The following is an 11,054-nucleotide window of genomic DNA, read 5'->3' on the forward strand; positions in this document are numbered from 1 at the left end:
CCAGAGCTCGTGGCTGTTGCTGGAAAGGATGTCCCCGAGGGGAAAGGGCAGCGGGTTCGGGACGTCCCCGGCGGAGGCAGCGGGCGCTGGGAGCCGGGCATCCCCGGCGAGCCCGGAGTAATGAGGCGCTCCCCTCTCCTCCGGGAGGCGGGGCTGCCGCTTCCCTGCCCCCCTGCATCCTCCCCCTCCCCGAGGTCCCGCAGGAACCCCGGGCCAGCGCCGCGGGGGGAGCGGGGCCTTCCGGGGCGACTGAGGGCGGGGGAAGGGATTGTGAGGCCCAGGCGGCGGGGCCTGAAGTGGGGCGCGTGTGTGGTGGGGGGAGGGGGAAAGGGCTCCCCGGGGGGCGACTGGCGGGGGGAGGTCGTGCCCGCGGGCTGCTCTGCGCCCAATGACCTTTCGCCCCGGTATCTGGCGTCTGGGGAAGTCCACATCGGTCTGTCCCCGGCGTGTGCGCCGTCGGTCTGCCGCCCCCTCCCGCCCCCAACCCCGCCTCTCCAGCTCCCCCCGGGAGAGAGCGCTGGTGGCGGGTGCCGCGCGGAGCCGCCGCGCACCGGCTCGGGGCCCGGTAAACACCCGCGAGAGGGGGCGGGGCGGGGAGGCGCCCGGAGGCCGCCGGGCCGGGGCGGGGCGCACGGGGGGCCCCTCCGCGCGGGCGGGGCTCAGGGTGCTGGGGGCGGGGGCAGGAAGCGAGCCGGGGCCCAGGCCGGCTAGCGCGGCCCCGTGACGTCGTTCGGCTTCCAGGGATCTCTCCCCGAGGCCCGCGGGTCCCCTCGTCCCCGCCCTCCTCCTGCCCTCCTCCCCGCGCTTCGCCTCCGCGCCGCGGCCGGCATTTCTCGCTCACAGCTCGCCGGCTCGCAGGCTCCTCTGTCCCTGCCGCCTTCGCCCCTCTCTCTCTTTCTCTCTTCCTTTCCTCTCCGACCCTCTTTCTCTCGCTCTCGTTCCTTTCCCTCCTGCTCTCGCTTTCCCCTCTGCCGCTCTGCTCCAGTTCCAGCCTCTTCCCCCACCCCTTTTCGTCTTTCTCCCTCTCTCCTTCCGCTCTCCCCTTCTCTTCTCTTCCTATCGTCCCCCCTGCCTGCCTCTCTCTTTCTGTCTCTGTGTTTCTCCCTGTCTCCCTCTTGGTTTCTCTCTCCCCTCCCTCCTTCTCGGTTCCCCCCTCCCTCGCTGTCGGTTCCCCCTCCCCTCCCCCTCCGCCCCTCGCAGCCCAGCGGCTCACAGCTCCCCAGACAGCCTCCCCGCGCCCGCGCCGCCGCCACCCGCACCCGGCTCCCCGGGGTGCGCCGCCCTCGGTCCCTCGCCCTCCAGGCTCGCAGGGACCCCCCTCCTCCCTCCCAGCTCGCGGCCCCTCCCGGCCCGGCCCCCGCCCAGCGCCCAAACGCGCCGAGGATGTGAGTCCTGCTCGCCTCTGCCGGAACAGCAGCCACTCGCGCGCCGAGCCCGAGCGCAGCGCAGCGCAGCGCAGCCGCGGGCGCTCGCCGGGTGCCTCGGGCGGGCGGCGCTCTCTGGTCCTAGCGGTGCCCCCCGGCCTTCCGCCGGAGCCACCGCCGCAGCAGCCCGTGGGCCGTCCCCGGCCGGCCGCCCCCGGCCCCAGCGCCGCTGACCCTGTCCGCCGCGGGCGGGGACGCGGGAGGAGGAGGCGCCGCCGCGGAGCCCCCGGACGCGACCATGTCGGAGGTGCTGCCCTACGGCGACGAGAAGCTGAGCCCTTACGGCGACGGCGGCGACGTGGGCCAGATCTTCTCGTGCCGCCTGCAGGACACCAACAACTTCTTCGGCTCTGGCCAGAACAAGCGGCCGCCCAAGCTGGGCCAGATCGGCCGGAGCAAGAGGGGTGAGTTCCGGATCCCCTCCCTCGGCTCTGCGGCTTGGCCTAGGTTTGCGGGGAGCTGCCTCTCCAGGAAGCCCTTACCGACCCAGTAGAATCCAATCCCGCAGAACTGGGGGATCCCGCACTGCGGGTCCGGTTCCGGCGAGCCGCTGGAACCCCTCCCCCCGGCCCGGGGATGGTGGTGGAGATCCCCGGTGGGGTCAACGCGGGGGCGTGGCGGCTTCTGGTTGCACCGGGGGTTCGAGGGTTATACCCGGGTCACCACCCCGCGGCAAAGTTTGCTTGCTTTTTGATTTCTGTCCCCCACCCCTTTTTGCGCAGTGTGGTCGCAGATACTCTCGTTCTGCAACCCTGGGGGAGGGGTGTCCCAGAGCTCCCCAAGGGACGGCGTGGGAAATGCAGGAAGAAGACCCCATTCCTGCGGGGAAGGCGAGGGGCGCTCGGGTCACGGCGGCTTTTTATTGTTACATGGAAGGGGTGGGGGGATGCCAATCTCAGGCGCTCGGCGCGCGACCTGGAAAAGCCCAGGAGAGACTGAGACGTAGAGAGGCTCCGAGAGGATTTCCAGGAGGCGCGGGAACAATGAGGGAGACCGACAGCTACCCTGAGAGACAGAGACGCAGAGATGGAGGGCGGGGTGGGGGTGGGGGGCGGTGCGGGAGACGGAGAGAGGCAGAGAGACTGAAACAAAGCTCCAGCGGGAGCCAGAGACAGAGAGGCAGCGAGCTGGTGAGACAAGTCTGGGGAGGCAGAGAAGCAGCTGAAACAGAGGGCGACCGACACCCTCAGAGAGATACTCAGATCTCGACAGGCGACCGTCTCAAGGAGAGAAGGATGAAAGGACTGAGAAAGGCGAGGCCAAGTACAGACGGTGAGAGCGGCGGAAGAGAGGGCGAGGGGCAGATGCAGGCAGGCTGTGACCTCTGGAGCGGCGAGGAGTGCGGAGAGACCGAGTACGCGGGAGGGCGCGCTGGAGGGGTCGCCGGAGCTCTCGCCCGGCTGCGTGCTATGGGAACCCGCCCCGGCGTCCCCTCCTGGCTCCCCGCACCTCCGCACCTAGCCTTGGCTACCCGCACCGAACTCGGATTATCCCCAGGGGTCCCAGACCGGGAGGCCTCGGCTCCTCCTCCACCGGTTCCTTTCCTGCCGCGGAGCCTTCTTTCCAAATAAATGCGCCCTGAGGGTAAGACGCGGCCAGAGAGCGCCCTGGTTGCAGCATGGGCTGTGGGGTTTTGCTACCTCTCCACTTGCTTTTCTCGGAATCGAGCTGGGTGCAGCCTGCGGGGTGGGGTTCAGAGGAACGAAGCGAAGGGACCCTGGCAGGGACAGAGGAAGATGGTGTTGTTTCAGGGCTCAGGGAGACCTCCTCCTTCACCACCCCCCACCCCCCGCGACAGGGCGTAACGCGAAGTGTCGGGCACCGCTGGCGAGGCCCAAGAGCGCTTACCTCTTTTTTTTCTCCCCATTTTTTACAGTTGTTATTGAAGATGATAGAATTGATGACGTGCTGAAAAATATGACAGACAAGGCACCTCCTGGTGTCTAACTCCCCCAAAGACAATGAGTTAAGAGAGAGAATAAGAGCGGCGATAAACCTTATTGGCAAAAAGAGCATGAAAAGAGAAGGCACTTTGAAATTTATTACTAGCTTGCTACCCACGATGAAATCAACCTGTGTCTCGTATCAGGCCGGGAGACGGATGAGGCGTGAGAAGGAGGAGGAGGAGAAGGTTCTGGGTTCCTCTGCAAAAATAAAAATAAATAAATAAATAAAATTTAAAAAATAAAAAATCACTGTATACACACATATAAAGAAATAAAAAACAAGTCTCAGTTGCAGCTATTTGTTGAGATTAATATCCATTTCTTTTTATATACAGTGAACATTGCGCAATTATAGATCTGGATTTTGAACCACTTAAATAATAAAGCAACGACACCCGGGGTTTTGAGGTGTTGGCATTCTTTGCTGATTTGGCTGTTCCCAATGTTTACATTATTTAATCTTGCAAAAATGATTCTGTGCACTTGGATGTGAAATGCTGTCCAGTTTTATTTTTTATGTTGTTATCCTTGGATGTACGAAAATATCAGAAAATGATCTCTATAGATATTGTTTTATTTTGATCATCTTTTGAGGTTATCAGGAATGTGTTTAAAGCAAAAAAGGAACTTTTCTAAGGAATGACACTGTAGAAAGGAACCTTGTTTTTATTTAAAAATGGAATTGTAAAGCTTGTGTTTCTTTGTTGCTGCAAGCTATTTGCCCAAGTTAATGCAAATGGACACATTTTGTATGTCAAAAAAAAAAAAAAAAAACCCACAAAAAAATGCTTGAGCTTTTTCTACCCACCCCCTGCAGTCTGTTTGTGTGAGCAGCCTGTTTTATCCCCTCTAATATCGTGTCAGTTTATTCTCTTTAATGGACTGTACAAAAAATGTAATCACAAGAGTGCCAAATATCTTGAAATGCCAAAAGGCATCTTGGTTTCTTTTCTTTTCCCTGTGCTCTGAGTCCACGTAAAGGAATGCTTGGAGTGTCTTTTCTGTTATTTTTAGGGATTCTCTTAAGGCACACCAGCTGCCTATTTTGCATGGTATTTGCAAAAATGCCTCTTGCGTGAGGAAATCTTTTACTGTTTTTTTTTTTTTTTGTTTGTTTGTTTGTTTGCAACTTTAGACCTCAAGAGGTTTCCCTTCCCTTCGGACCCCTGTTCCCTCTTTTCTTAATTCGATATTCTGTATGTTGCACCTTTAACCAGCACACAGGGCTATTTCCCCAATGTACAATAAAGGAACTCTTCCTGTGTCTCACTCCTCTCTTTTCTCTGCTTTGGTGCCCAGGACTTGCTATTTGCCTGCTGGGTATAGACAAGAAGGAGGGAATGGGTGACTTAAGTCTGGGAGGCAAAAAGGTGGTGTGGAGGGCACTGTGGGGTGGGCTCAGATGGTGGAAAAGACAGGTTGGACTGGCAAGAGCATCCCCGAAGTGCGATTCACTCAATTGTACATTCGCCTTGGGGTCTCCCTGCTTCCCTGAGGTTTCTGCCATCCCCTGGTGGGGTAGGGAAGGAGGGACGATGGGTTGGGAGGCTGCCAGCCTTCTAAGAGCGGCCTTTGGAGGCTGACAGCTTTGGATTCAAATCCCAGCTTCTTTACTTCCTATCTCTGCAGACTTGGGCAAGTCCCTTCACTTCTTTAAGCCTCAGTTTCCAAATCTGTAAAGTGGTAGATAACACAGGATGAACACCACATGCACCACATAGTAGGAATCAATCTCAGGTCACTATAGCCCCAAAGAGCCCCCCACCAAGGGTCACCAGCTCTCAAAGGCAGGATGAGTCTCCCCCCAGCACCTTCATCTTCCAGAGTTCCCTGGTCCCTGGAATTTCGGGGACCCACAGCCCAGGAGTTCTCAGGCATCCTCACTCAGCAGCCTTCCTCTTGGAAAGCCCCGTAAAGAAAATGTCTAGGCACTTGGTAGGCTGGGGGCAAATAATAGTGGTGGAACAGACTCCTGGGGGAGAGGTATTGGGAAAAGGCCTTCATTTGGTGAAAGGCCGGAAGAGGTTTTTCTTCCAGCCTGTTACACATCCAGGAGCCCCCAGAGCCAGGAGCTTTTAATGTGTTTGTTGTAAAACTGTCAGCCAGAGAGTCACAACACAGCTCACTGTGACAGGAGCCGGATTGTGACTCAGACATCAGGTAAGACAGGCCCCAGGAAGAGGGAGGAAGAGGGGCTCCGGAGGGCCTGTGGGGGGAGGGGTGACATCTCAGCCCTCTTCCCAGGCTGTGGAGGTCCCAGAGCCTCACAGAAGGTCTCAGCAGAGAGCTCATCATCCTATCGGTCATTATGAAGAATGGCAGGCAAGCCGGAGCTGCCACCCGGGCAATGGGGGATGCCTGCTTGATTTTCCCAGACGTGGGACCCTCTTCCCTAACCTGGCTCTCTTCTCTTATGACCCCAGGGAATCCTGGGGCTTCAGAGCCAATGGCCCTTTAGGCTCTGTGGAGACCAGCTGCCCCTTGTCTTTTTACCCCTGTGAGACAGATGGGCCCCAGGAGGGATGCCATTTGGAGGGTGAGGGGCAAGGCCCCCTTCTGTTTGGACATCAACCTGCCAAGAGTAGTGGGGGCCATGTGAAAAGATTCTTTCAGAAGGCAAGTTTTCTGTCCGCACCCAGAGTAATTACCACTTACGTGATCAAAGCACTGTGCAATTACAACCTGTTTTCCCTTCCATTCTCTCACATAATTGTTTCAGCAACCCTGGAAACCCACAGCGATTAACTCTTTTTAGTAGGTAAGGAGATCTCCCAGAGAGGCTAAAAGGACCGTGTAACACCCACATTAACTGAACTCTGACTGTTTGCCAGACTCAGTCAGTGCTGACAATAGCTCTAGGAAGTAGGTGCTACTATTACCCTGGAGAAAGAGGAGAAAACAGGGCTCCGAGAGGTTAAGTAACTTGCAGAAGGTCACTCAGCTAGAAAGTTGCTGAGGGAGGACTCGAACCCAGAGCCCACACTCCAGGATGATGGGAGACAGAGTCATCTGACGTCAGGCTCAGGCCCAGGTCCAGCTGTAGCCATTGTCCTTTAGTCTTAAAGGTCCTTTTGTTGTTTCTTTTTGTTTTGAGGCTCTGCCTTCTCTGGCTGTTCTGCACAACAGATAACTGGGTAAGGGTCAGATGGGAGGCAGGGCTTGGATGTGGTCAGCTGAGGCCTGGAGCTGCCCTCTGCTATGAAGGAGGGAACACAGGAGCCCCCAGCCAAGGCTCCAGGTCCATTTTATAATGTGATGTATGAAAACGTTTCTGCTGGAGGTTGCCCCATCGGAGAAATGCAGGGTCCTCTGCTTAGGAAGATGGACTGTGCGTTTCCTGAGAACTCCATTCAGCCCAAGGTAATATAAATCTTTTAGATATACTATACCATTGCATAAACGTTTGTCGGGAAGGCGCTTTGGGGACTGGGCAGATATCAAATTATACCAAGTGCAGGATATATTTAAGTATCTGGTTAGATAGCAATAAATATGGAAAAGGCTATTAAACTTCTGAGGTGGAGGGGGGTGTCTATGAGCCTCCAAGCATCGATTGCAGCGTTCACAGCCACATTATTCAAACTTAACTAATTGAAGGCTTGTAATAAGCATGCTTCTCCCTGGATTCTGCTTCCGTGGCCTGTCCAGGCTGACAGCCTGAAAGAATATCAAAAAGCACCTCCAAGGGGGAAATTGGCAAATTAAGTTTTAAAAGAAAGAGACTTGAAAATTACTGCCGTCTGGAGACTGCAGATGAAGGAGTGAGTGGGGAGCTGCCTCTGCAGGGCAGGCAGCAGGATTCACAGGCTTCTCTCCTCAGTGGGGAGGCGCTGTCTTGGAGGGTGGGGGTGGGGTGGGGTGGGGGGTGGCAGGCATTAGGGAGGGCTGGGGCAAGAGTTAAGAGCATGAGTTTGGGACATAGATGACTTGGATTTGAAACCTCTCTCCTGTCCTTTCTAGGTGTGACTTGGGGCTGGTTTCTCAAGCTCTTTGGCTTCCATTTTCTCTTCTGCAAAACGGGGATGATGATAACTGACCCCCTCCAATAATTAATTAAGAAATGTCCCCCCACCCTTCCCCAGCACAGGGTCTGTGCATAATAAATGGTAGCCATCAATATGGACACATATGAAGTGCCTACTATGTGTTCGGTAACGGACTTTCAAGACCTAGCAAACAGTTTGTGTTGCATGAAGCTTCTTTGCAGATGTTTTTGGCAGCCAAGAGCTGACAACCTGAGGGACTTCAGGGGCACTGGAGGATTAGGGGGTGGTGATTTGGGGGAGTCTGCCTGCCTCTCATTATCTCCATCAGCTCTCTAAAGCACTCCCCCATGTGATTCAAAGGCAGCATTGAGAGAAGTCTCCTACCCCCTCTAACCAGATTGCCCAAAGCCTCCCCTCCCCAGATGGAAGTAATAGATCTGCCACTCAGACTGGAAGGTTCTGAACTTCTTGCCCTGGGAAGTTCTCTGCTGGCCTTACCTCCTTCAATACTTCCTGGAGTTTCATTCGACAACTATTTTAGCCCTCCTACGTGCCAGATACTGTGCAAAGCTAACTGGGTATACAATGTTGAACAAAATGGGAGTTTGTCCAGGCCTTAAAAATGATGATAGTTCCCATAGAAATGAGATTCAGGGCTTAGGGCTTGGATACCCCAAAAGTCAGCAGCTCAGATTCTTGGTACTGGCAAAAAGTAGAGAATCAAGGCACTAGGGAACTAACTGCCTGAAACTCAAATGTGTGATCCACTTGTTTTAATAAATAAACATTTATTTTAGATTAACAGAAAATTTGCAAAGATAGTAAGTACAGTTGCCATATGACCCTTACCCAGTTTCTCCTATTACATTACTATGGTGCCTATTTCACAATTAAGGAACCAATGTTGGTAAACTCCAGAGTTTATTCTGATTTCATTAATTTTTATCTAACGTCCTCTTTCAGTTTCAGGACGCCATCCAGGACACCGCATTACAAACAGTTGTCATGTCTCCTTAGAATCCTCTTGGCTGGGATACTTTCTCAGATATTCTTGTTTTTGATGGAGTACTGCTCAGGTATTTTGTAGGGGTTTTGTTTGATGTTTTTCATGGTTCAACGTGGGTTATGGGTCTTGGGAAGAAGACCACAGAGTTGAGGTGCCATTCTTGTCCCATCATGTCACATGCTATCATTGTGACTTGTCATTGTGATACTGACCTTGATCACCCGGCTGAGGGACCGTCTGGTAGGTTTATCTACTGCAAAGTTATATTTTCCTTGTTCTTTCCATACGGTCCTCTTCGGAAGGAAATCATTACATGCAGCCCACACTTAAGGGGCAGGGAGTTACGCTCCACCTCCTTGAGGCGGGGGAGTAGTTTCACAAATTATTTGGAATTCTTCTGCACAGGCGATTTCAATGACTCACTTTCCAGCAGCTCCACCTTTGCCCCTGTGTTGGGCAACAGCCCATTGTGGTTTAGATGCAATCACAAATTCCAGGCAAACTAGGGAAAAACAAAAATGCCCACAATGCCCCAGGTGCTGCCTGATGGCCGATAGGTGGAGCCTTACCAAAAAAAAAGAGATTAAAAAAAAAAAAGCAATTTAATCAAAGCAACTTCCTGTGGAGGGGAACTGTCGCCCTGGTTAGAAACTGTGCAGGATTTTCTTTGGAAACCTTCAGGCAGCTGCTCTGGTTTATAAAATCTGCCTATTGGAGGGAAGGAAAAGGGGAAAAAAAGGTTGTCATTTTTCCAGCAACAGAGATTCTTCCAAAGCATATGCAAACATAAATCCACGGGGACTGGGCCGTTTCTGAGGGAACCTGGCAGCTGGGCCGGAGCTCACGGGGTGGCCCCAGGGGACAGAGAGCTTATGATTGTAGGCCCCAGCTGCCGCCCAACTGGGACCAAGAGATCCAGAATGATAGCTGTGAGTGCCTCCCACACCCACCTTGTCAGCACTGGCTTCCATCCACTTGCCCCCGGTTCCAGAATGAGAACCTGGCTTAACTTGATCCTCGCCTTGGAGGGTTTGTCCTTAACCCAGGAGAAGTGTGCACCATTGGCCTGGAGGAGGATCCTGGACTCAGAAACAGCTGTTTTGAGGACAAAGGTTCACTAAAGGGGGAGGGAAGTGAAGAAGGACAGGCTGATGGGAGAAGGAGGAGCTGGGAAATGTGCCATGGGAAATCCTAACAAAATGATGATGCAGTGGGGTGAGACGGGTGGGGCAGGCGGTGGTGACTGGAAGTTGTCAGAATAAGAGGTATAGTGTGAAGCAGAGAGCTGGGTAGCTCAGAGCTTCAAGAGCTTGCTGGGGCAGGGTTTGGGAGTAGAGAAAATTAACTAATTAAATCCATATTCATTCAACAACTCATCTGAAAGGCGCCTGAGGGTTTGGGCAAGGCCTCTTGCTGCTTTCAGGGGCCTCACCACCTGGTCAATGGCAGTGCAATGTCAGTGAGGCCTCAAGAACTGGGGGAAAGGGGGTGGGGTGGGGCAGGCAGACCGGAAGCAGCATGTGGCCAGCTTCCACAGATGGTGTCCTAGAAAGGACTGGCTCCTGCATTCCAATCCCAAATCTGCCAGTCATTCTCTGTGTGACGGTAACTTGGGCAAGCATTTCGCTTCTCTGGGACTCAGTTTCCCAATACAGAAAATAATATTTACACGGTGCTCACTGTAAGTCAGGAACTTGCACACTCTTTACATTAATTCACGTAATTTTCACAACAATCCTATGAAGTAGTCACTATTATTATCCCCATTTTACAGAGAAGGGAAACCGAGGCACAGAGAGTTGAAGGCGACTGCTTAAGGTCCCACAGCTAGAAAGTGGTGGAGCTAGGACCGAAATTCGGGCAGGCTGGTTTCGGAGTCCATGGCCTCAGCTGCTCCAATACAAGGAGGGATCGGAGAAGACCATTTTCTACCACTTCTGGGAGCTCTGAGAACTCAGGGTTCTGGGCCTCAGACGCCGACCTCCGCGGAGGAGGCGGGGAAGCCCGGGATCCGGTTGGCCGTGAACCCTGCACCAGGCCCGCCGGTTGCCATGGGGACGGCTGGGCGGAGGCGGCGGGCCCAGGCCGGCTGCCCCGGGGGGTAGTTCCGGGGAGCTCCCGCCGCCGACAGGCAGTGGCACCCGGCCCGCACCTGGGCCGTGTTTTCCGGGCAGAGGGAGCCCCTCATTCTCCCCTCGCACACCGGGGCGCCCACAAGTCCCTTGCAGGAGGCGCCTGAGCTTCCTCCGACCTGAACTCAATCCTCCACGAAGCCGCTGTTATCTCCAGTTCATCGGTGTGAATTATTTACTGCTTGTCTGGCGGCCTCCCCGGAGGCCGCCCCCGCCTGCCTCCGCCCTCCCTGACCCCGCTGCTTTTTCACATCCTGATTTTCTGCAGCCCCTCTTCCTCCCGGTCCAAGAAGTTCAAATGTTAGGGCCCAGGGGTACTTGGGGGAGGGAGCTTCCCACCTCCTCCTGCCTTCACCTGGTTCAAGGATCCCTGAGGACGGAGAGAGCACTGAGTTAGGAGTCCGGGACCTGCGGCCCTCCCTCCTGTCGCCTAGGAACCTCCCGTCCTCATCTGTAACCCTGGGATGGCGATTCCTGCTCTGCGTGAGCCGGGGACTGCTGATCAAACCCAGTGAGGTCATGGGAGGGAATAACCATTGCAACCATAAGCATTATGTGCC

The 11,054-nt window shown here is 54.8% G+C and overlaps 1 protein-coding gene and 1 long non-coding RNA gene across 6 annotated transcripts; both read left to right on the forward strand.

Moving 5' to 3' along the window:
- Positions 1–1,191: 1,191 nt before the first annotated feature.
- Positions 1,192–4,175, forward strand: CAMK2N1 (calcium/calmodulin dependent protein kinase II inhibitor 1). 4 transcript variants are annotated; one of them, XM_037828315.1, is made up of 4 exons: positions 1,635–1,828; positions 2,637–2,696; positions 2,922–3,008; positions 3,301–4,175. In XM_037828315.1, the coding sequence occupies exons 1-3, from the start codon at positions 1,663–1,665 to the stop codon at positions 2,993–2,995; spliced, it is 300 nt and encodes a 99-aa protein (XP_037684243.1). In that variant the 5' UTR covers positions 1,635–1,662; the 3' UTR covers positions 2,996–3,008; positions 3,301–4,175. The 4 variants fall into 4 exon arrangements, with proteins under 4 accessions (XP_037684245.1, XP_037684244.1, XP_037684246.1 ...); XM_037828317.1 differs by lacking the exon at positions 2,637–2,696 and having other exon boundaries at positions 1,192–1,828; XM_037828316.1 differs by lacking the exon at positions 2,922–3,008 and having other exon boundaries at positions 1,192–1,828; positions 3,301–4,170.
- Positions 4,176–6,346: 2,171 nt separating this feature from the next.
- LOC119527843 lies at positions 6,347–11,054 on the forward strand. Of its 2 annotated transcripts, none has more exons than XR_005215484.1 (3): positions 6,347–6,730; positions 7,331–8,432; positions 10,137–11,054. It is a non-coding gene; the product is annotated as an uncharacterized LOC119527843 (long non-coding RNA). The 2 variants fall into 2 exon arrangements; XR_005215485.1 differs by having other exon boundaries at positions 8,320–8,432.

This window comes from Choloepus didactylus, chromosome 2 (genome assembly GCF_015220235.1).
Source record: "Choloepus didactylus isolate mChoDid1 chromosome 2, mChoDid1.pri, whole genome shotgun sequence".
Classification (NCBI taxonomy): domain Eukaryota; kingdom Metazoa; phylum Chordata; class Mammalia; order Pilosa; family Megalonychidae; genus Choloepus; species Choloepus didactylus.